The sequence below is a fragment of the Oncorhynchus nerka genome, linkage group LG7, assembly GCF_034236695.1.
Source record: "Oncorhynchus nerka isolate Pitt River linkage group LG7, Oner_Uvic_2.0, whole genome shotgun sequence".
NCBI classification, from domain to species: domain Eukaryota; kingdom Metazoa; phylum Chordata; class Actinopteri; order Salmoniformes; family Salmonidae; genus Oncorhynchus; species Oncorhynchus nerka.
In genome coordinates this window covers 60,139,250-60,165,820 of record NC_088402.1, presented here as the reverse complement: position 1 = coordinate 60,165,820, position 26,571 = coordinate 60,139,250, and the positions used below count along the sequence as shown (strand labels likewise).

At 43.0% G+C, this 26,571-nt stretch overlaps 1 protein-coding gene across 1 annotated transcript; it reads right to left on the bottom strand.

Moving 5' to 3' along the window:
* Positions 1-32: 32 nt before the first annotated feature.
* LOC115132092 (beta-citrylglutamate synthase B-like) lies at positions 33-25,167 on the bottom strand. Its single transcript, XM_029664335.2, has 5 exons — positions 24,230-25,167; positions 15,066-15,296; positions 9,124-9,210; positions 5,935-6,138; positions 33-4,548 (listed from the first exon to the last, which is right to left on the bottom strand). The coding sequence occupies exons 1-5, from the start codon at positions 24,390-24,392 to the stop codon at positions 4,037-4,039; spliced, it is 1,197 nt and encodes a 398-aa protein (XP_029520195.1). The 5' UTR covers positions 24,393-25,167; the 3' UTR covers positions 33-4,036.
* Positions 25,168-26,571: the final 1,404 nt, after the last annotated feature.

The following is a 26,571-nucleotide window of genomic DNA, read 5'->3' as shown; positions in this document are numbered from 1 at the left end:
GAAACTTTATTTGAATAGTGACAGAACACATGTCTGTTTTGAATAATGACTCATTTTATTTGAATAAAAAAAAAGAGGTGTGTCTTTACATAATTTTTGCATGAGTAAATATATCAGCTAGAACCAAATTTAGGATCCATTTTTGCCATGCTGTCAAAATGGTTCACATAATAATGATAAGAGTAATGATTGACCCTATTTCTTCACACAAAATTCTTGCATGACTCGAGCCTACAGATGCATGGCATTAGCGGTCCAAAACGTCATCATTTATATAGGTTTTTAGTATTTCATCATACACAGATGGTTTGAAGGAGACATTTCTTGTGTTATGGAGTATATTGAATTTGAACCCACATAGTTTAATCAAATCATGAAAAAAAAATGAGCGTAGCAGTTTATTGATCAACTAAATATATCAATCAATACTGTAAACCTTAGAGCAAATTCAGGTTATTTTCTGAAAACAATGGATGGATGAAAGCACCCTAAGGAACTCTTTCAAAGTCCTACATATGTACAGGTCATTTCTGACATGTCTTTATTATTATTTATATCAAAACACAAAGAATAAATGTTAAAATCATTTCACTACTAGTATTATTAGTATTGAAATTTTACAACAATGCTTGTTTTTGGCATTCAGATTCATTTCCTATGTGTTGAGAGGCAGAGAAACTCAGAGACACATTGGATTCCTCAATTCCCTTTCAAATATATGAGCCAAATATACATTAGCAGCAATTCAGAAATAAATAGTAACTTTTAAGTTGTGTTGTGTACACAGTCACCAATGAGGATAGTCACAAACCCTTCACACAGCAGAGGTCAGTACAGAACAGGCTGGAGTGTTACATCATCAAACCAGCACCAATTTGATAGCTTTATCCATGTCATAAATAGAACAGCCAGTGTAACCTGTTCTCGTCAATTGGTTCCTTGTCTCCATCCTTTGGGGGGCACTGATCGGAAAAGACGGGATAGATGAAATCAATGACTAGTTGGGGGTGCTGCCAGGCCAGTTTGAACCGTGATTTCCTATCAGTGTCCACAAAGGAATTGGGATGATAAGGCATTTTAAGTGTTTTTGGACACATACTGAACCATACTGAGTAAATTAACCTAGATACGCTGTCGGTTATATGAATGTAGTGAGCAGGGATATTATTCCAACAATGCATAAGTTGGAGAAAACGGTCGTCCTTTAATTCTTTCCTATGGCTAGTCTTAAGATCTAGAGGATGTGTTCTCTTTACATTAATCTAAAAAATAATTAATGTGGAATGACACAGGCTTCATATAAAACACAATAAACGGAACCTTAAAAAAAAAAAAGGGACAACAACAATTGTAGACCAGTCACCCAAAAGCTGTGGAAGGAAGCAGGGTGACTTAGACTTATTGATGAACAGACCCCGTGGCCCTATGTCAAGTACAGGGGAATCACAGTTCTCAGAGGGATATTTCATAATGCTGGACAAATCACAGTACTGTAAATGGTGTTAAATCCCAGGGGAGCCGCTCAGATACTTTACAGCTTTTTCCCAAAAAGTCACAAATTCTTTGCTGCGTTCACATTTGGCACGCTTGTGATTACTGCCTCAGACCCCTGTTAGATTCCAGACCGTTAGTAAATCGCCCCCACAAAAATCAAGCTTCACAGCGGCCTCACTTTATTTGAGACAAGATTAGTGCACACAAACCACTTTTTTCCTTAAAAAATACCATAGATTAGCGGAAAAAACACTGAACATCATAAAACAAGCAAGGGGAAAAAAGTGCACGTTAACCTTCATGGTACACCACATTTTTTAATAGTTTAACATTTATTTTTTTGTTTGTCATCAATACACATTTTAGGCAGATCTGTAGCTAGGATGGATATGTCACATGCCTTAGGAGCGGGGATGAGATCAAGGCTGCTTCCCTGAGTTATGTTTGAGAGTCAACTGTTTGACATAGAAGCCTTCTACATAGGGGTTATGGACCTCAACAATAATGGCTAGTCACTAAGTGGCACAAAGTAGGGTGGCTTGTGCTTTGGATGATTGCTGCGAATGCTTTTTGGTTGATGGCGGATGCCCCAGAGTTGATACGTAGTGGATAGGTATTTTTTTAAGGCTGAGTGGTAGAAGATTTACCGCAATTAACCAACAGCTCGAGAGAGAGAGAGAAGCTCTAGGCCACAGGTATCCCTGGAGAAGTGTTCCTTTTGAGGAATGAAACGGTAACATTCTATCAAACACACTGTAAAAAAAGATAGTATTGTTTTGCATTTTATTTGTACAACAAGTTTATGAAGTTTAGCTCACTTGAGAAGAATAAACAGTAATTTGTCATCGGCCAAAACATTAGGCTGATTAACCGCATTTAGCCAAATCCACAGAAATGTTAGCACGCATGTTCTTTGTTAAAACTTTATTTTTGACATTGCATGTTCCGTACAAACCAATCTGTTGTACACAATAGCTTACCAAAATGTTTTAAGTTTAGAAAGTTTACAGTTATTTCAGCCCCTAGGATTTTCATTTCAGCCCGATACTAGTAAGCATAAACGCTTCTAAAATTATTATTTACAAACAATTTACTTGACTATATTTACATCCTATGGATGGATCAAAGCTTGCAAAGTCAAGGCTCACTTGAAACCACAAGGATGCTGGCAGATATGTATGACTCAAAGTAGTTTATTCTATGGCAGTGAGAAGTTCTGTTTTGAGGTATATTATTCTTGTAGGTGTAGTGACAGCTTCCGCACTGTAACTCACTGTTCCTAGACGGATCCAACTTTCTTCCCGAGAACTATAAAATGAAGAAAAATAAACCGTGTCTTCGTTTGACTATTGTTCCTGTAAAAAGCTTTTCTTTTTTTCTTTTTTAAAGCGAATAAAAACATGACATTGAAAACAGAGTGACTGCAGGCTCGATTTTGGGTCAATTGTGCTTGACCTATGCTTATGTGTTTCTAGATGCATTCTCTTGACAGGAAATAGTGTAGTGTTGTTACTCTACAAGGTGCCCCTAAGCAATGGCCCTAGGTCAGTTTTGTTATTCTAATGAGCTTTAAGATGTTCTGGCATCTTCAATTAAGAGTTAGGGGAAGGGAAGTCAGACCATAGATCCAGTGTTTAGGAGCTCCTCGTCAGCGTTAGGGGGGGGTAAGTTCCATTTTGATTCCAGACAATTCATGAATTTAATGCAAATGAAATGTGATGTCGATTTGTATTTTATGATTTTCAATCATCCCATTTCCAGAATTAACTGAGGTAGAAGATGGAATTGGCCCCAATCTGCACTTAATAGTCCCCGTGACAGTGTAACCTGTCTGTCCTCTGCTACATGGAGCTGGTGGGCAGTCTATCTAGTCCTCTGTGTGTACCCCTCTCCCAGTCATGGAGAAAATCCCATGCAAAACAATTCATTTCACCAACAGTAAATCAAGCCTGGCTATGTCCTCAGTGGTTAATCTACAACGACGACCACGCATCAATCTCATTCTCCAACATACAGTTTTGTAGTGTGTGCTCGCTCAATAGGATGGACAGATTTCCGTTGACTATGTGCTGGTGTATGTAACGCTCTTTAGGGTTCCCACAAAAAAAAACACTCTTGCTCAACTCACCCTCACAAAGCAATTGAAAACAAAAAGATTCCGTAGTTCAGCTAACCTTCTGGATCCCACTTCTGCCACCAACTGCAGTTGTAAACTAACTGGGTTGTTTGCAGTGGGGGAGAAGAGGAGAAGAGTCAGGGGAGCAGCCTTAGATCTCTATGTGTTTATGGGGGGAGTTAGTATGAGAAGGCGCGTGCGTCTACATCTGTTCGTCATGTCAGTTTAGGTGGTCATAGCATTTTTCATTACATTTTTGTTTGTTCAGCTCATGCTTTTGCATGTAACATCCTGCCTGTGTAACGTGTATTGGACTTTGTGTTTGTGCTCTGCAACAGGAATGTCCACCGCCAAATGTTCAGGTGTGTGTTTGTAAGTGTGTGTGTCTGTGTGTGTGTGTGTGTGCGTGCCTTGGCTGTGTCCAGCTCACTCAGTCAATAATTTGATCTCGTTGGCAAGGAGGGTGTTGAAGTTGTAGGCCGGGTCGGGGAGGTTGGGTAGCACCGGGCTGGGGCCAGCTTGACGGCTCGGGGGCTGAGGGGTGGTATCGGCCAGCTCGGGGTCGCTCTCGCTAGAAGTAGAACCCACGCTCATGTTGCACACGGCCTCGGGCAGCACGCTGCTGACTGCCGGGCACACCTCGGGCTCGCTGCTCGTCTCGCTGGCGCTGGACACCACCGAGAGCAGTGACATCTTGCGCGTGAGGCGGCTGGGCAGCAGCGAGAGGGCATGGTCGGCCACGATGCCCGCCACGTCCATGCCACACGCCTGGTCGAAGGCGATGAAGCCCACGTTGGCGTTGGCCTCGCACACCACAAACGAGCCGTCGTTGAGCTGCAGCAGGTCGATGCCGCACACGTCCATGCCCAGGATGTTGGACACCTGCACCGCCAGCTGCTTGCCCTGCTCGCTCAGCGGGCACATCATCCCCACGCCGCCTGCGGGAAAGAAGGGGACAACGGAAAGATAGGGACGTCAGTCACCACACTCACACACACACACTCGCCAGTCATCACTATCTGTAGACTGTTCACTGTGTGCCATACATGGACATTATTCACATTCTCTGAGGCCTCTATAGCGAGGAATCATAGAAGGACAGAGAAAACAGTGACCAACTCTCGGGACCACTATTTCTTGATGTCTTGTGGAATTATTAGTATTTCTTTTGGCGAAATAGATAGAAATAGGATGGACAAACACATACATCATTTACTATATGACCCAGCCAGAGCAACTGAGAATCTATGCTTGCATAAGACAAAACCAAATCTTGTTATAACATCATGTGACACTTGTCATATAACTGTGGAACAATTGATGACTGATGACCCCAAAATGTCACAAGACATGAGTGTGTCGGCTAGTCTAAAACTGCAGATGTTATGACAAGCATAATCATGTCTGTCATCAACCACAAAGTCACGTTCAAGACAACTAACTACATTGCCCTTCTGTGGTCCAATTCAATTGCACTGCTCCTCTTACTGTTCCCTATGATATGGTGTGGTTTCCTAACATAGACAAACTATGACTCTGCAAAATCCATTGGAATCCTCTTGTGAACCACAAAATAAACGAAAATAATGGAAATACAACGTTCAGGGTAAACATTTAAAAAAAATAGTTTCTTAGCCAACTAAAGAAATTCTCATTAATTGAAAATAACATAACATAACAAAGCAACATTTTCTCCATTAATTGCGGTTACTCAGAGGTAAATTTCTGTGAGAAAGTTTCTAATTTTCTGTTTTTCTTCTGGGGGGGAATGCCGTTAACTGTGATTACCTTTGTGCAAAGGAAGGAAGCGAAATCTCCTCCCTCGCAAACGGAATCTCTTGGTCAAACCCCTCCCGTCGCCCGTGTTTTGTAGACATGCATTCTTACAATACAGACCATTTTGACTTTGTGGCTGTGGAATCTAGTGGAAACCATTTATCAAACACACATAGGCTTAAAAATCTCTGCACCATTCATCCAAATAATCAACACTCCTGCTCGTAATCACATAATTCTACGTGAGCCTTGACAGATTATTGCCGTTTTATCTGTCCACGAGAATCTGTCCACGAGAGATTAGGACTCCATAAAAAAAAAACAGATTTGACTCTAACCTTGGTTTTCTCTAGCAATAACCAGCCTATAGACACTGTGGTGACAGCATCACATAAACAGCATCACATAAACCTCATTTATATTCTGTCTGTAAAACCCTGATGAAGGCTACATGCTGAAACGTGCCGGTTGTAAACAAGAAGCATAAAGAAACAAACTTCCATTGTCCAAGAATAATATCCTTCTCTCCTCTGGCCAGCATCACTCACCCAGGGAGCAGTTGCTCTGCATGCGTCCGTCGGTGGAGCAGCGCAGCATGGAGCCGATGACACGGCCGCCCACCAGCACCACCCGGACGTCGCGACCGTGCGACTCTTTCACGTACTCCTGGAAGAGGTAGGGAGCGTCGTGGCGAATCAGGTGGCTCAGGTCAGCCAGGTGGTGCTTGTCCCTGGCCAGGAACACTGCCTTTCCTGTGAGAGAGGGGTGGGGTGGGGGGGTCGTTGAGGAGTGTAGGGTAGGGAGAAATGTAGAACTTTTCATTACATCTCAAGAATCTCAAAGATGCTTTAAAAGACAATGATCGAGTTAAACAGAAAGTGAGCAAGGGTTTTCAGTCACAAAAGTCATCATCCATTTATCTGACCATTGCCATCCTGACCATGTAATAAACAGTGCCTTCAGAAAGTACTCACATCCCTTGACCTTTTCCACATTCTGTTGTGTTACAAAGTGGGATTCAAATGGATTTAAGTCTCTTTTTTTGTGTGTCAACGATCTACACAAAATACTCCGTAAAAGAAAAATGTTACTTTTATTTAACTAGGCAAGTCAGCTAAGAACAAATTCTTATTTACAATGACGGGATACCCCGGCCAAACCCTAACCCGGACGATCCTGGGACAATTGTGCGCCGCCCAATGGGACTCCCAATCACAGCCGGTTATGATACAGCCTGGAATCAAACCAGGGTCTGTAGTGACACCTCTAACACTGAGATGCAGTGCCTTAGACCGCTGTGCCACTCGGGAGCCCTAAATAAAACACTAATATATGTTGATTAGATAAATATTGAAACTCTGAGTCAATACATGTTAGAATCAACTTGGGCAGCGATTACAGTTGTGAGTCTTTCAGGATTGACCCCTGGATTGCACAACATTTGCCCATTATTCTTTAAAGAATTCTTCAAGCTATCAAATTGGCTCTTGATCATTGCTAGACAGACATTTTCAGGTCTTGCCATAGATTTTCAAGCAGATTTAAGTCAAAACTGTAATTCGGCAACTCAGGAATATTCACTGTACTCTTAGTAACAACTCCAGCGTAGATTTGGTCTTGTGTTTTAGGTCATTGTCCTGCTGAAAGACGAATTCATTTCCAGTCTGTGTATACAGTATATACTAGGTGGTGTCAGAGGAAGGCCCAAAACATTGTCAAAGACTCCAGTCACCCAAGACATAGACTGTTCTCTCTGCTCCTGCACGGCAAACGGTACCGGAGTGCCAAGTCTAGGAACCAAAGGCTCCTTTAACAGCTTCTACCCCCTCTATAAGACTGCTAAACAATTAATCAAATGGCCACCCAAACTATTTACATTGTTTTTACACGGCTGCTATTCGCTGTTTATTATCCACATGTAAGCTTAGTCACTTTACAAATGACCTCGACTAACCTGTACCACCGCACATTGGCTCGGTACCGGTACCCCCTGTATATAGCCTCGTTATTGTTATGTGATTTTCTTGTGTTACTTGTAGATTTTTAAATATTTACGTTTATTTAGTCAATCTTTTCTTAACTCCAATTCTTGAACTGCATTGTTGATTAAGGGCTTGTAAGGGAAAGGGGGATACCTAGTCAGATGTACATATTTATTGTCACTTATTATGTGACTTGTTAAGCACATTTTTACTCCTGAACATATTTAGGCTTGCCATAACAAAGGGGCTGAATAGTTATTAACTCAAGACATTTCAGATTTTCATTTTTAATTCCATTTGTAAAAATGTAGTGAAAACATAATTCCACTTTGACATTGTGAGGAATTGTGTGTAGGCCAATGACACAAAAGCTCAAATTAATCAAATAAAAAATTCAGGCTGTCAAGGGGTGTGAATACTTTCTGAAGACACTGTGCGTACTTTCAGTATTTTTCTGAAGCTGACAGTGATATTGTGAATGCTGACACCTCTCACATGAAAGGCCATGTAACAATTTAAATGTAGTCATCTTTCAAGACACTCGGGACACTGACTGAGAAGCCATGGTGGGGAGAGAGCAGAATGCCTCTCGCACTAGCTAGCAAAAATGCCAGGGCCCATTTTAATTAGTGTAGACTCTGTCTTCGTGCTTAGTGGCATGTCCTCTAACCCCAACACAGGTCAGCGTTGACTAAGGGACCAGGGAGGGAGACCCGTGAGAGGAGCATGCGAGTGTGGTGGGGTGTGTGTAGAGATATTTGAATAGGTTGCGTTGCTTACACCACGCAGACAGGACAAAATGGTAGCCATGACACCTCATAGCTGAGATCAAACAACAGAACAATGCCCCATCGAACAGGAGCAAAACAGCTGTCCAATGAGATAGAGAGGGGGCACACTCACTAAAACCCAGTGTCAACCAGCCAACCAGACTACACATTCAACAAAGAGGACCACTCAGCTTTACATGTGAGAAAAGAAGGAACGGCTCTGCCCATTGGCATTGCTATTGGCTAGGTATTTGCATCTTTAGTCCTGTTAAATGCTCAAGAAATGGCTCATTGGCTGATCTCCACCAATGGTCACTTTCCTTAACAATGTTTTATCTTGATAGTCTATGCCCTGTCGCTACCCAAAGTCTATTATCCATACAGACAATACACGACCAACTAGGAGACCAACTAAAGTGTCAATGACTATGAATAGATAGGTTGATGGGCCGGCAGGCCGCTGTGGAATAGCCCGTGGTCAATCTCTTCCCAAAATGGCAGGGTTCTAAAAAAGGTCTCTGGCAATCCTTAAAATAAATAAAGTAATAAAATATAAAAAGAAAGGGACCGTGATTATTAATATGGGTTTAAATAAGCTGTCAAAGATTCATACTTGGTGCTTTCCTCAAACAATTAGCACTCATTTGTCAAATTACATTAGGTGGACCAAGGTGCCATTGGCCACAATACATATTTGACCTTGATTTAACTATGCAAGTCGGTTAAGAACACATTCTTATTTACAATGACGGCCTATCCCGGCCAACCTAGTCAAATTGTGCGCCGCCCTATGGGACCCCCAATCACAGCTAGATGTGTTAGCCTGGATTTGAACCAGGTAATATAGCGACACCTCTTACACTGAGATGCAGTGCCTTAAATGGTGGAAGAGGAGTAGAGAGAGACGGGTTTGCATGAACCCAGAAGCCTGGGCTGTAAAGAGACAGCAATGAGAGATGGGAGGGATGGTTGCAGTCAGACTGACCTCTGTGGCCACGAGTGTTCTTCACCACCACGGGGTAGCCCAGCGGTTCCGCCTCGTCGATCATCTTGCGGAAGTTCTCGTGTCCTCCTACGAAACACACAAGACAGACACACATACACGTTACAATTTGTCCAATGATCATACCCCCTCTATTAACCCTCTGTGTACCTCAGTCATTTGACCGTGCGGAATGGGGTTTGTTGCTATAGGATCCATGTTGTGACTTGTGAAGCAAGAAGTAGAGTAGTTTAGTCTTTATTATCCCAGGGTGGCAATTGATTTTGCAGCATGTAGTAAAAACACATTGAACACATGACAATAATATACACCAAAACAATAAATAGAGCAATATGCACAATTAACAGTATTTCAGACGTATTCGTTTTAAACTAGGGGAGCCTGTATCTGCCCTCTGAGGGAAGAAAGATAAATTCATCAAACAAGGGATGCTGGGAGCCCTTCAGAATGGATTGCGCCTTACGGATGACTCGTGGCTAATAAGAAATGATTGCCATTGGATGAGGATTGCTGTGGGTATGTCATTCTGCATTTATACTTGGCTGTTTTATCGTCTCTGACTTTTCATGTGACTATATCTGATAATACTTCTAATACAATTGACCATTAAGAACACTATTGACATTTAAACGTCATTTAGAGAGCGAGAGCTCTGCTTCAGTTTGCTCTGTCTGGGACTGAACTGTTTGGAATATTGAGCACTGAAATTTGAGCGAGAAGGAAACACAGGATCATTTAGATTTTTTCTGTGCTCTCGGTCTCTGGTCTGGCGTTTTAACAGAGAACCAGATGTGAGCTGCCCTGCACATGCCTTTTTCAAAAAGCACACGTCCACACTGCTGTGAGAATGAGAGAGAGAGAGACAGAAAAAGAGAGAGACAGAACAAGAGAGAGACAGAGAGACAGCAGCACATACAATTTAAAGCTCAGTTCGACCATGTCACTGGCTGCTGTGGCGGGGTTAGAGCCAGAGGAGGGGAGGGGCAGGAGGGAGGGATCTTTTATTTTCAAAGTCATGAGGGTGGAGGGGCACATTACATAAGCACTCCAGCTTCCCTGCACCGCCTGGTCTGCCTGGCCTCGTTTTTCTGAATGCTATTCGGGAAAGATTATCCCTGCTGCCCTTTTGCCAAAACACACGGCATTTGATTTTTGCAGTGGCAAAAAAATATATATATCTAAATACACAGTTGCTGTCAGATTTGATGTAGTCTTACAACAAAACAAAAACACAGCGAGTGTGTGGTTTTGGCTTAGGACGTACAGGCCCTGTTGCCTGCCTGTGTTCTTACACATCCTGCTTTGTCCAACGTAAAGAAGGAAGAAATTCCATGGAAAATGTGACAAATACCCCCAAAAAATGACACAGATTATTTGTGTCGGAGAAAGGGATGATGATAGAGGAGGGGATTGGATGTGAGATGCTCTTTCTGTTTTGATTCTTAAGATTATACTATCGGGTGACTTTTTATGTTAATCCTGGTTGTAGAACCATTTGTCATGACTATGTCTACACTCAGACCAACTCAAGCGCATTTAAAAGCATGCTTGGCGAATCATTCCCTGCAAGGCAGGTAGCCTAGTGGTTAGAGCGTTGGGCCGGTAACCAAAAGGTTGCTGGATCGAATCCCTGAGCTGACAAGGTAAAAATATGTCATTCTACCCCTAAACAAGGCAGTTAATCCCGTGTTCCCCGGTAGGTCGTCATTATAAACAAGAAATTGTTTTTAACTGACATGCCTAGTAAAATAAATAACAAATATTTAAGATGGCATATCTCTGATACAAGGATGCACCCAATTCATTATCATTGCCCTCACTTCAAGAACAAAGAGAGCAGCTGTGCTTTGATTTAGTAGTCTTCCGCTTTATGTACAATCTGCGGTAGTGTAAGGACTTTTATTTCGTGATAATGTTGTAGATTTTAAGCAGTATATCCTTAGTTATTATAGTCCAATATATATCCATATAAGATCTCAAGTAGTGTGTGTGTGTGTGTGTGTGTGTGTGTGTGTTTTAACCCTTCACTTGTGGTCAGATGTTTGTGCTATAAAGGGCCACTCCGCTGAGGAATTCATCTGGAAGAGCTCTGCCTCTTCTGGGCAGTAAGGTTGCTGAGCAAGACACATTCTCCTGGAGGGGATAAGTTGAATTGTTGACCAGTTTGAACCATTTATTTTTAAGTACCATGTCAGTCAGCTCTCTGTTAACCTCATGTTAATGCCAAATTTGAAGTATGAGTAGTTCTGTACCGACCAATAAGAAGTGCATCATGTGACAGTATATAAGCCATGTAAAGAAAAACTCAAGCTTCCATGGTATTGGTTGAAGCGCAACCCTTCCATCGAGATGAATTAAAGAATTGAACCTGGACAAACTGTCCGAGATTCCTTGAGTCAACTCCTTACAAGCTGTCTTAAGTGTGAGTTTGGAACCACCAAGACTCTTCCTAGAGCTGGCCGCCTGGCCAAACTGAGCAATCGGGGGAGAAGGGCCTTGGTCAGGGAGGTGACCAAGAACCTGATGGTCACTCTGACAGAGCTCCAGAGTTCTACTGTGGAGATGGGAAAACCTTCCAGAAGGACAACCATCTCTGTAGCACTCCACCAATCAGGCATGTATAGTAGAGTGGCCAGACGGGAGCCACTCCTCAGATAAAGGTACAACAGCCCGTTTGGAGTTTGCCAAAAGGCACCTAAAGGACTCTACAGACCATAAGCAACACCATTCTCTGGTCTGATGAAACCAAGACTGAACTCTTTGGCCTGAATGCCAAGTGTAACTTCTGGAGGAAACCAGGCACCATCCCTACGGTGCAGCATGGTGGTGGCAGCATCATGCTGTGGGGATGATTTTTAGCAGCAGGGACTAGGAGACTAGTCAGGATCGAGGGAAATATGAATGGAGCAAAGTACAGAGAGATCCTTGATGAAAACCTGCTCCAGAGCACTCAGGACCTCAGACTGGGGCGAAGGTTCATCTTCCAACAGGACAACAACCCTAAGCACACAGCCAAGACAACGCAGGAGTGGCTTCGAGACAAGTCTGAATGTCCTTGAGTGGCCCAGCCAAAGCCCGGACTTGAACCCGATTGAACATCTCTGGATAGACCTGAAAACAGCTGTTTAGCGACACTCCCCATATAACCTGACAGAGCTTGAGTGGATCTGCAGAGAAGAATGGGAGAAACTCCCCAAATACAGGTGTACCAATCTTGTAGTGCCATACCCAAGAAGAGTCGAGGCTATAATCGCTGCCAAAAGGTGCTTCAATAAAGTACTGAGTAAAGGGTCTGAAAACTTATGTAAATGTGACATTTCAGTAAAAGAAATTATAAATTTCCAAACATTAAAAAAAAAACTGTTTTTGCTTTGTCATTATGGGGTGTTGTGTGTACAGTCGTGGCCAAAAGTTTTAAGAATGACACAAATATTAATTTTCACACAGTTTGCTGCTTCAGTGTCTTTAGATATTTTTGTCAGATGTTATGGAATACTGAAGTATAATTACAAGCATTTCACAAGTGTCAAAGAATTTTATTGACAATTACATGAAGTTGATGCAAAGATTCAATATTTGCAGTGTCGACCCTTCTTTTTCAAGACCTCTGCAATCCACCCTGGCATGCTGTCAATTAACTTCTGGGCCACATCCTGACTGATGGCAGCCCATTCTTGCATAATCAATGCTTGCAGTTTGTCAGAATTTGTGTTTTTTTGTTTGTCCACCCGCCTCTTGAGGATCGACCATAAGTTCTCAATGGGATTAAGGTCTGGGGAGTTTCCTGGCCATGGACCCAAAATATCAATGTTTTGTTCCCCAAGCCACATAGTTATCACCTTTGCCTTATGGCAAGGTGCTCCATCATGCTGGAAAAGGCATTGTTCGTCACCAAACTGTTCCTGGATGGTTGGGAGAAGTTGCTCTCGGAGGATGTGTTGGTACCATTCTTTATTCATGGCTGTGTTCTTAGGCAAAATTGTGAGTGAGCCCACTCCCTTGGCTGAGAAGCAACCCCACACATGAATGTTCTCATGATGCTTTACTGTTGGCATGACACAGGACTGATGGTAGCGCTCACCTTGTCTTCTCCGGACAAGCTTTTTTCCGGATGCCCCAAACAATCGGAAAGGGGATTCAGAGAAAATGACTTTACCCCAGTCTTCAGCAGTCCAATCCCTGTACCTTTTGCAGAATATCAGTCTGTCCTCGATGTTTTTCTTGGAGAGAAATGGTTTCTTTGCTGCTCTTCTTGACACCAGGCCATCCTCCAAAAGTCTTTGCCTCACTGTACGTGCAGATGCACTCACACCTGCCTGCTGCCATTCCTGAGCAAGCTTTGTAATGGTGGCGCCCCGATCTGACAGCTGAATCAACTTTAGGAGACGGTCCTGGCGCTTGCTGGACTTTCTTGGGCGCCCTGAAGCCTTCTTCACAACAATTGAACCGCTCTCCTTGAAGTTCTTGATGATCCAGTAAATAGTTGATTTAGGTGCAATCTTACTGGCAGCAAAATCATTCCCAATGAAGCCCTTTTTGAGCAAAGCAATGATGACGGCACGTGTTTCCTTCCAGGTAACCATGGTTGACAAAGGAAGAACAATGATACCAAGCACCACCTTCCTTTTGAAGCTTTTAGTCTGTTTTTCAAACTCAATCAGCATGACAGAGTGATCTCCAGCCGTGTCCTCGTCAACACTCACACCCGTGTTAACGAGAGAATCACTGACATGATGTCAGATGGTCCTTTTGTGGCAGGGCTGAAATGCAGTGGAAATGTTTTTTTTGGGGATTCAGTTCATTTGCATGGCAAAGAGGGACTTAGCAATTAATTGCAATTTATCTGATCACTCTTCATAACATTCTGGAGTATATGCAAATTGCTATCATACAAACAGCAGCTTAGTGAAAATTAATATTTGTGTCATTCTCAAAACTCTTGGCCACGACTGTAGATTTATGAGGGAAAAAAACTATTTAATCCATTTTAGAATAAGACTGTAACCTAACAAAATATGGAAAAAGTAAAGGGGTCTGAATACTTTCCGAATGCACTGTATCTGGTGAGTATGCAGTCCATGGAAAAACTGGGACATTTTCAGCTTCCAGGAATTATGTACAGATCCTTGCGACATGGGGCCGTGCATTATCATGCTGAAACATGAGGTGATGGAGGTGGAGGAACGGTATGGGCCGCAGGATCTCATCATGGTATCTGTGTGCATTCAAATTGCCATTGAGTTCGTTGTGCGTAGCTTATGCCTGCCCATACCATAACACCACCGCCACCATGGGGCACTCTGTTCACATCAGCAAACCACTCGCCCACACGACACCATACACTTAGTCTGCGGTCTGAGGCCGGTTGAATGTACAGCCAAATTCGCCAAAACGATGTTCAAGGCGGCTTATGGTAGAGAAATTAACATTAAATTATCTGGCAACAGCTCTGATGGACATTCCTGCAGCCAGCATGCGAATTGCACGCTCCCTCAAAACTTGAGACATCTCTGGCATTGTGTTGTGTGACAAAACTGTACATTTTAGAGTGACCTTTTTTTGTCCAGCGCACAAGTTGCGCCTGTGAAATGATCATGCTGTTTAATCATCTTATTGATATGCCACACCTGTCAGGTGGATGGATTATCTTGGCAAAGGAGAAACATTTTTGAGAAATAAGCTTTTTGTGCTTATGGAACATTTCTGGGATCTCCAATTTCAGCTCTTGAAACATGTGACCAACACTTTACATGTTGCGTTTATATATTTTTGTTCAGTGTAGTTATCCAATTTCAGTTACAGAAATACATTTCAGAAAATCATTATAATCAAGGATGTAATCTACACAACATGAAAAGTCAAGAGATTAAGGGTTTTCTAAGCTCAGGAATCAGAAACAATATGGACCAAGCTTTGGAGCTCACCGTAAGAGAAGGTGTCTGGGAGGGGGACCCCGTGGCCGGCCAGCTCCTGGAAGGTCCAGAACTTGTTGACGCAGTTGAGGATAGCCTGGGGCCGGTTGACCAGCCTGCAGCCCATCTTCTCCAGGTGGCGCAGAACCGTGATGTCGCTGTCCGACTGCACCCAGGGGGTGGGCACCCGCACCACCGCCACCTGAGGGTAGGACGTCACCACCTCCTGCTCCACCCGCAGACCTGGGGATGAAAGGAGGGTGTGAGAGAGAAAAGAGAGGCCTCTATCTTAAAATATTCCCAATGTCACGTCACATAGCTTCATATAGACAGCTTTGGCAATTATTGATTGATCACATAGACAGGTTTCGCAATCTTCTACCGATATGGAAATGCAGGCTACACTTTCACTCAAGAACGCCAACGGAAACATGAACATTTTTCTGAGCAACTCAGGTAGCGACAGTGGCTTGGCTTTGTCTGTCTCACACAACAGAAGCCCAGACAACCTAGGAGTAGCTAGTGCCCATTTGGAACATTCAGGCCACGCCCATACATCTGTTCCCACTGCACCAAAAACGTAGGGCCTAGTCTAGCTGCGATCGGATACTACTGTGTTTGTGTACGCAGCTCGTCATTATGGAGCTGCTCTGGATGTGCGAGTTCTGAGCTGGCTGTGAGTAGCAGAGGCATGGGTCCAGGTAGGGTACTGTACCCTAGTGGTGTAAGTGCTTCATTTGGACTGGGTCCTGCCTGCATCGCTCACTCACATCACACCCTGCCCACATCCTCATGCTCCCCCGTGGCACTGCCAACTTCTCTGGCCTCAGGGCCAAGATTCGTCGCCCCTGGAGGAGCACCGATCCCCAGCAGTGTCCTTGATACAGCTTACAGTTCATTGCATGCTCCCAATATAAGAAGGTATCAGCACAAATAGGGGAGATTGAACCTAAATACACATAAGAGATTTCTACGATCATGCACACAAGATGTACCACCAGCACCTATTCTCTGAATGATCTTGCACCACGTGTTTGAGAAGGTATACAAGAGATAGCTATGTATATAGCCCATCTATAGATTGTGTACAAACATATGTGTATTTATATTGACATAGTTTGCGTGTTTGAACGTTTTATTGTGCATGAGGTTACTCACTGTGCGATTTGAACTGGCAACTAACAGTCCATTTTGGCCTACTACCAGCCATTTTAATTCGGGAAGAAAGAACAATAAGGAGAGGCAGATGGGGTGATGATGGTACGAGAGGTGGAGCGGGGGAAGGAGGGAGGGAGGAGAGAGGCTCGTCACTGACGCAGCACTCTTCAATCCACCGTGACCTGCTTTTCAGCCATCTTAAGATCTCCACTCACCAAAGCGACAGCGTCAACGCTGGATCGACAGAGGTCGCAGTGACTGAGGCACACAAACAAAGGATAGGTGATGGGCTTCTCAAATACTGGCTCCTGATGCTAAATGGAGCGCACAGAAAAAAGGGAAGGACATAGGTCATGTTTGGTTCAAACGATGGTCAGAGAAATTAAAAATGGAAAAGGCTGGAGATGTATGCATAAAGAACTGCAGGGGCGGCGGGGAAAAAGTGTGTGGCGGGGGATGACTCTGAGAAGTGGAAAGCGTTTGTTTAGGAATAGCACAGTCTGTCAGCCCTCCCCTCACTCTCAGTATTCAAATCGGGGGATGATTCATACACACCCTTTTCTCCCCAATCACACTTTTGATTGTGCAGCCGTTGAGCAAGCCATGCTACAATTAAGTGTTAGAGGACACACTGGCCAAGACAATGTCCACATCACTTGTCTCGGTTTCCAAGGGAACTACACAGAGCACATTGAAAACCTCAATGAATCTGTTCATTCATTTGGGGCGAGTGGGTGCACCTATAGTACCATGTGAACATTCAGAACATGTTCATATAACCTTCCTCTTCCTCTTGTCAGAACAACAAATCTTATAAGGAAATCAGTCAATGTAAATGGATTTCTCTAAAACGATGTTGGAGGCAGTTTATGGTAGAGAAATGAACATTAAATTCTCAGGCAACAGCTCTGGTGGACATTCCTGCAGTCAGCATGCCAATTGCATGCTCCCTCAAAACTTGAGACATCTGTGGCATTGTGTTGTGTGACAAAACTGCACATTTTAGAGTGGCCTTTTATTGTGCCCAGCACAAGGTTCACCAGCTTCTTGATATGCCACACCCGTCAGGTGGATGGAAAATATTGGCAAAGGAGAAATGCTCACCAAAAGGGAGGTAAACAAATGTGTGCACAAAATTTAAGAGAAATAAGCTTTTTGTGCATATGGAAAATGTCTGATCTTTTACTTCAGATCAAGAAACATGGAACCTACACTTTACATGTTGTGTTTATAATTTTGTTCAGTATACATATATATCTCCCCTGCTGTTCCGGAGGACTGAGTGATCTCGCTCTCTCTGAAGCCGACGTGAGTAGGCCTAAGTCTTTTAAACGGGTTAACACAAGCCTGGCCCCGCCCCCCTTACGGTGTTCTAGGGCGCGTCATCACGAAATGTGCAGACCAGCTGGCAGCCGTCTTCACAGGCATTTTCAACCGCTCCTTGTCCATTATGTAATCGCCACATGTTTCAACCGGACTACCACCGATCCGGTACTCAAAAACGAAGGAAAACTGCCACAATGACTACCGCCCTGTAGCGCTCAGATCTTTAATGATGAAGTGCTTTTGACAGGCTGGTCATGACACACAAACTCCATCATCCAAGACACCTTGGACCCACTCCAATTTGCAAATTAGTTGTTGTGAGACTGCTTTCTATGGCGGCTCTTTTTCCAATGGTCAACTTAATACACAGATCGGTCTTGGGTACAATATACAACCTACTATCTACTGTACTACCAGGGTGACCCCTCTTACAGGTATGCTTTCACTTTTAAAAATTAGAAGTGTGTGGGCACGGTACGGATATTGTAAATTAAATATTTGAAGAAGAAAAAAATACATACAGTACCAGTCAAAAGTTTGGACACACCTACTTATTTTAAGGTTTTTCTTTATTTGGACAAATTTTCTACATTGTAGACTAATAGTGAAGACACCAAACTATGAAATAACACATATGGAATCATGTAGTAACCAACAAAGTGTTAAACAAATCTAAATATATTTGATATTTGAGATTCTTCAAAGTAGCCACCCTTTGCCTTGATGACAGTTTTGCACAAGTAACAGGTGTAATGTCTTAAAAAGTTAATTTATTGAATTTCTTTCCTTCTTAATGCGTTTTAGCCAATCAGTTGTGTTGTGACAAGGTAGGCGTGGTATACAGAAGGCAGCCCTATTTGGTAAAAGACCAAGTCCATATTAGGGCAAGAACAGCTCAAATAAGCAAAGAGAAACGACAGTCCACCATTACTTTAAAACATGAAGGTCAAAATTTAAAGAACTTTGAAAGTTTCTTCAAGCGCAGTCGCTAAAACCATCAAGTGCTGTGATGAAACTAGCTCTCATGGGGACCGACCCAGGAATGGAAGACCCAGAGTTACCTCTGCTGCAGAGGATAAGTTCATTGGAGTAAGTTCACGCCAGCACAGGACGTACTGCCAAATTCTCTAAAACAACGTTGGAGGTGGCTTTTGGTAGAGAAATAAACATTGAATTATCTGGAAACAGCTCTGGTGGACATTCCTGCAGTCAGCACGCCAAATTGTCAACCTCTCCCTGTCTGAGTGTAACACCAACATGTTTCAAGCAGACCACCATAGTCCCTGTGCCCAAGAACACTAAGGTAACCTGCCTAAATGACTACTGACCCGTAGCACTCACGTCTGTAGCCATGAAGTGCTTTGTAAGGCTGGTCATGGCTCACATCAACACCATTATCTCAGAAACCCTAGACCAACTCCAATTTGCATACCGCCCCAACAGATCCAAAAATGATGCAATCTCTATTGTACTCCACACTGCCCTTTCCCACCTGGACAAAAGGAACACCTATGTGAGAATGCTATTCATTGACTACAGCTCAGCTTTCAACACCATAGTACTCTCAAAGCTCATCACTAAGCTAAGGACCCTGGGACTAAACACCTCCCTCTGCAACTGGATCCTGGACTTCCTGACGGGCCGCCCCCTAGGTGCTAAAGGTAGGTAACAGCACATCCGCCACGCTGATCCTCAACACGGGGGCCCCTCAGGTGTGCGTGCTCAGTCCCCTCCTGTACTCCTATTCACTCATGACTGCTCGGCCAGGCACGACTCCAACGCCATCATTACGTTTGACGATGACACAACTGTTGTAGGCCTGATCACTGACAAGACAGCCTATAGGGAGGAGGTCAGAGACCTGGCCGTGTGGTGCAGGACAACAACCTCTCCCTCAACGAGATCAAGACAAAGGAGATGATTGTGGACTACAGGAAAAGGAGGACCGAGCACGTCCCCATTCTCATCGACCGGGCTGTAGTGGAGCAGGATGAGAGCTTCAAGTTCCTTGGTGTCCACATCACCAAACTAACATGGTCCATGCACACCAAGACAGTCGTGAAGAGGGCACGACAAAACCTCCCCCCCTTTGATTTGGCATGGGTCCTCAGACCCCCCCCCCCCCCCTTTACACTGCTGCTACTCTCTGTTATAGTCACTTTAATTATTCATATTACCTCAACCTTCTCGACTAACCGGTGCCCCCACACATTGACTCTGTACCTGTACCCCCCGTATATAGCCTAGCTATTGTTATTTTACTGCTGCTCTTTAATTATTTGTTACTTTTATTTCTTATCATAACATGTTGTATTATTTAAAAAAAGAAAACTGCATTGTTGGTTAGGGCTTGTAAGTAAGCTTTTCACTGTAAAGTCTACACCTGTTGTATTCGGCGCATGTGACAAATACAATTAGATTTTGATTTGAAATGCACACTTCCTCAAAAGTTGAGACATCTGTGGCGAGGTGCACCTGTGTAATGATCATTTTGTTTAATCAGCTTCTTGATATGCCACACCTGTCAGGTGGGTGGATTACTCTGGCAAAGGAGAAATGCTCACTAACAGGGATGTAAACAAATTTGTGAAGAACATTTGAGAGAAATAACCTTTCTGTGTATTCAACATTTCGGGAATATTTTATTTGAGCTCATGAAACATGGGACCAACACTTTACATGTTGCGTTTAGTATATACTATTGGCACACTCCACTTACCAAGACCATTGCCAAGTAAAGCAAGCTGTCACCTGTTTTAATAGTAAGCCTTGTGGTGGTACCACCCAGCAGATCTAGAAGGGAGTGTATATCATACCGAACCCCTCCCTTGAGATGACATAGACTAGAGGAACTATCTCAAGGTACCTCTACATCACTTTTTAAAATGTAGAGTCAAACCGCTAGGGGCAAAACGAGCTAGATTTACAACTTAAAGCCCAAAATATATCACTTTTGCAACTGTCAAATTGAAAACCAGAATTGACGCGATTCACTATTACTAAGCCGAAAACATCTGTACTGTATATCCCCCAAAAAAATCCATGATAGTTACTCTTTAATAAGGGCCACAGGCCCAGTGGAAGCTAAATAGCTCCACAACATCGATGATGCACCACAATATTTTACCGTAGGTATGAGGTACTTTTCTGCATATGCTTCAAACCCACCACTGGTGTGCATGGCCAAAGTTCTCTATTTTCATGTCATCTGACCATAGCTCCGCCTGGAGGCATTGGCACTTGGATCGGAAACCGGTGCTATAGTCAACATCGTTGATGTTATGGCCTATTTTGCTTCCACTGGTCCTGGGGCCCTTGTTAAGGTCAGTGGCATCTAAGCCAGGACATTTAGCCAAAAAAACGGTAGCCTCTGCCAGGAGTCTGCCACTTGGCCGCAAGTGTATCTTCCAGCAAGACAATAACCCTAATCACTAATCAAAATCAACAATGAAATGGTTAATTGACCACAAAATCAACATTTTGCAATGGCCTTTTCAGTCTCAAGACATGAACCTCATTGAAAACCTATGAAGAATTGAAGAGGGCAGGTGAAGGATATCAAGGATCTGGAAGGATTCTGTATGGAGGAAGGATCTAAGATCCCTACCAATGTGTTCTCCAATATCATAAAATATTTTTGAAAAAGGCTCAGTGTCATTTTTCTCTGACCAAAAAATATCTTTCTCTGACCAATTCTATTAATACAAAATACAATTTCCCCTTCTTTTTTTTAAACAAACATAGCTCAGTATTTATCAAGGATGCCAGTAATTATAGACCCCACTGTATATACCTAACTGAATCACTCCATTATCCCCGCACATTGTAATAATAGTACTTGCTCTGACCTGTATATAACTTACATTCTTGTGTTTATTTTTTACTTATCTTGTATTTATTTTTTCTTAACTATATTATTACTTTTATTCTGCATTGTTGGAAAGAGCTCGCAAGTAAGCGTTTCACTGTACTGATTTACACCTGCTGTATCCTGTGCACGTGACAATAAAACTTGAAACAGATGGATCAGCATGGTTCGTCAATGGGGAGTCTTTCCTCAGTGTTCCAGTGCTAAGATTATGATTAAGGAAAGATAGGGAACTGTGCTCTTGGTCTATTACTGATGCGTCTCACATCATATTACTGACGGTGGTGGAAAATCACAATGTGTTCAATTGGCCCTGGCTCAAGAGATCCTGTGTCCTGTTGCCTTCGATAATATTATGGACGTGTTATATTTGTTATCTAGCGGTGAAAAGTGTGTGTGTCGCCTCTACGTGGAAGGCCAAAGAATCCTGTGTCGATTCGTAACCTGTGTAACCTCTTGCACAACTCTATATCACTGAATCATGGGATGTGAGATTCCTTTGGCTGATCACTGGGTTTGGCCTCTTACGTGAAGGTCCATCTTTGGTATTCCAGACAAGCTAGTGAGCACATAGCCTGTTCAGAGGACATGGAGGATCCATTAAACACTTTTACGTGGAACAGGCTATGACAATGGACTTTGCTACTAAAGTTATTTACACAATACAGGGCGGATACATACTGAACGATTTCAAGCCTGCTGTTATTTCATACTGTTAATTAGATAGCACTGCAGGTATAGGCCTAATGCATTATGATGTGGTTACAATGCATTGTAAGGCCTGTCATGTCACGAGAATGTTGACTGACTCCCTGTGAGAAAAAAGAAGGCAGGCCACACAAAACACAGCTGTGATCCAGTTATGGCTTTGGCCAATATTCCTACCCTCTCTTCCTCCTGGGTGTGTCACAGATTATTCAGCATTGAAGACTAGGCTATCTACCAAGTAGGCCATTGTTAAAGTGGGTGTCTGACCGGCTTTGACTTTACCACCATTTTGTAAGGCAAGTCATTTTGTAAGCTACGTTTTTTTCCCAACTGCTGTAGAGAAACAGATTCAACATGTAGCCTACGTGAAGGATGAGGAGAATGTACACTGGTTTCTAGATCATACGTGCTCCATCCCACGTGAGGATGCGGCTTCTGGATTCGGAAGCCGTTCCCAATCTCACTGCCACATGTCAAAGAGACAGCTCCATCCCCACCTCCTGGTCTGAGTCAGCTTGCCCCCTCCCTTCAGTCAATGCCATCATGTAAGATGTGCTATAAGACAGCCTGCCACCTCATTGAGCTAAATGCGCCCCCCCCTTACCCAAGCTCATGTCTGACTACCCAATACCACACAACAAGGGTCCTCACGTTCTTCAAATCAAGCAACCAAGGATATTAATATGTGATAAACTTATAGTAGCTATTGTTGGACTTGTCCCACCAGCCATCAGTGCTAAAGTCTGTGTTCTGAAGCCTGTGTCTGTTGTCCCTGCATGCAAGTGCCTCGTGAGAATTCCAATATCTCCTATGTATTTGCAATCGTTGTACTCGTGTTGACTCAAGTTTAAAAAAAATAGAAGACAGCTAAAAGTGAATCAATATAGCTAGCTAGCTAAACCCACTACACACTTCACTTAGCTAATTACAAGTCAAATCAATGACATCTTCTTCTACTGCTTAACGTTATTAGATACTTCTATTGAATGAATGTTAGCTAGCATAGCTGTGCTGGCCCATGAAGAATACCCCATAACCTACTAACGTTAGCTACTAGCTAGCCACTCTCTTTGTATTACGATGCGGGTGTAGCGCAATAACATCTGCTAAATATGTGTATGTGACCAATAAAATGTGACTTGTTCACAAAAGCTATCCAGCATAACGTTAGCTAGCTAGTTTTATACGTTTCCATAATGTAGACAATATTTTCCACCTACGCATATAATAAAGTAGCTATTCGATTTAGCAAATTTGTTGGCTTGGCATCATGGAGTATCTCTGTCTGACTATTCGAGGGTGTCTGGAAACTGGGATGGTGATATACCTAAGTAAAGTTAGTTTTATATTGGATATTCGGTTTTATTGGGTTCACTCGTCCAATAGCTATTGAATCAAGCATGCCATGAATATGAAAAAGGTCATGGGAGGATGGAGAACCATCAAAACCTTTTATTTTGTATAAAACATGGGTAAGGTTTCAGATGTAAATCTTAATTAAGTAGCTCTTAAACCACAATACACACATTATTAAACGATTGAAATCTTTCAATAGCTCTTAAACTAAGGGTACCATCACTATGACAACCATATATTCTGAATCAGGCTATTCCCCCAAAATAAAATGTGTGGATTGTTCTCCATCCTCCCCTGATACAGAATATATAATTTTCATAGTCACAGTATGCTTTGTTTAAGAGCTATTGAAGCTATTGAAATCTGAAACGTACTTTTTATTATTATTCAAAAAATGTCATTGTTTTCCATCCTTCCCTGGTTCATAATATACAATTCTAATAGTCATTGCATGCTTGGTTCAATAACTATTGACGAAAGAAAACCACAAATCCAATGTAAACTAATTTTTACCTAGGTTTAGGCGGTCACGTCACAGAGTTAGCTAGCTAGCCAGCAGCTCGCGCTAGCAAGTTGTGTGTGTGTTTCGGTGCGGAACAATACCTGCTACTGCTAGGCTCGCTAGTGGCTATATAATACTACAACTGAAATACACCCCACCATAGACAACAAGCATACACGACTAAACCCAAATTCAAAACAGTTGAAAAATGACATGACTATTATTACGGTGTGCCACTTCAAATCTAGTGATACTTGCCTAATTGTCCCTCACTGATGGTGAGCACGATTTGGTCCATGAGAAGTGAGCGGAATTCAACATCCTCCTCGGCGCATCGCTGTTTCAGAGCCCGAAGGATCTGGACTTGCGGATACTCCTGGTGGATACGCCGGTCGGTCACAAACCAAACCCGAGAACACATATTTGTATCAAACTGTGTCGTGCCGATTGAAAATAGTACAGAATACACACAGCTGTGATCGAGAGGGTGGCGGGCGAACGAGAGCGCGGGATCCTAGTCAGAGATTGACGCGAATAATACAAAGATGCTCATACAATAGAGTGCAGCTACACGAACAAGCAATGTGGCAAAAAAAAATCTAACACCACGATTACAGCTGTTCTTTTAATGGTCGATTAATTACTCGATTTCCACTTGCTTCCCTTCATTTGCAGGCCGTTATTCCTGGTCCCTTTCGATCCAAGAACCCGTTGAATCACAATGAGCACCACAGTTTCTTCCCTTCTAAAAACAATACTGGTAGCAGTACTAGCTATGGCTCCTTGCACTTGCAGCCCTTAGGGCAAACAAAGCTTGTGCCGTTTTGCTTCGAATCCACCGCTCATGGAACTCAACAGCTACTACCCAGTGAACACGGCAGCCGCTTGGCTGAATAACACAATTGTGGTAGCTCTATGATTATCGAAGAAACCGATGCTGCTCGTATCCCCACGCTTGTCTGGTCTGATTAATTGGTGGAATGGCCCTGTACCGCTATCCACGAGGATCGGTGCTGAAAAGGTGCACGCTTGTTTTCAGTCCTGCGTTGTCCTTCAAGCACGCGCCTCGTTTTTACAACTCAATTTTCCTCGTTCCCGGACAATATATGGCCAATGATAATCGAGTTTATGCCATAATATCGACCAATCGCAGTTTATAAACCAACGGTCGCTGAAGTATGTGCTTTCGTTTTAGCTCTATGGGCGGAGTTTGCGTATTTTATACAATTTCATTGGTTCTAAAGTGAAATCCGAAGCACCGGACGAGAACGAGTGCAATCGGTTTTATTGTCCAATCAGGATGCTGACGCTGTGGAGGCTCGCAAGGCATGTGAGCCAATGACAATGCGTGAATTAACACAGGGGTGTAGCTAACGTGGGCGCGCTAATGCTGTGATTTAGTGCATGTCATACAAGCTACAGCACAGAGGGGGGGACTCAGTATCACGAGTTTGCGCATCACCCGAACCGGTTCAGACCGGGTGCTGGGAGGTTTGGTGAATACTAACGCCTCTGTCTCCATGTTGTGATGCTGAAATGTAAGGAATTATAACATAGCTTCAACAATCGGATGGTCAGACTGGTTTTCTTAGCTAGCTGTAGCCTAATCGAAACGTTGATCGACAGCAAATCTCTGCTGGACAGACTAGCATTTGACCAATTATGCAATACTTTAGTTCTGGTCGACAGTTTATAAACAAAAATAGAAAGAAGCCAGATGTCTCACAGGATGTATACATCTGAAGCATCCGTTTAGAGCTTCCACTCACCACCAAATATGGTGATGAAAGGAAGTCCAGTGGCGGGAAAGTAATTTTCTCATCGATTAAACATTCGATCTCAATAGAATTTTCGGTTCCAAAAACTATATTCTGTTACGAACAGACTGTACTACGTTTTGTAGACTCGACCATTTGCCAAAGTTTCAAGACATTTCGTTGTTCAGAAGGCTTTCAAGGGCGAATCGAGAGAACGCCTTCTCTTCACGAAGAAGGCGTTCTCTAACAAAAATATGCAATTACATGCTAAATTACGCCAATGGGATCTCTCTAGCTCGTGCTTAACTCTGTCCACGTCCTTGCTTGTTCTCCCCACTATTGCTTGCTTGCCTTCGTTTGCTCTCATTGGAAGCGACCCTGATTAAGTATCTTGGGTTAGTTACAGGCAATCTTTGCTGTAACGGTCGGAAGCTTATTTATCCTCGCAAAAGCAATAGTGTATATGATTTCAAGAAACAAGATCTCGCATAGTTTTGCTGGTAGAGGACGTCACAGTCGTTCTTTTGTAGGCTTTTTCTAACCATTTCAACGATACTATTTATTTGTAGGCTATTTTCGACGCTTAAAAAAACAAACATATCTATTATTCTCTGTTATGAGCTTTATTTTACAGAGTACGAATGGTCTATCAATCGACTGGTCGTATAGGTTTGTGTGTGACAGGCTGCTGTGCATCACGGATTCAAAACACATGTGATCATCAAGGGCGAAATTATGCCTTGGCAATGAGCTATTTCCGAGAAAGGGAGGGAGTGGAGAGCAATGAATTTGGATAGGTATTGTTTTTCAGACAATCGCCTTATTCAGACTTTATAAGGACAA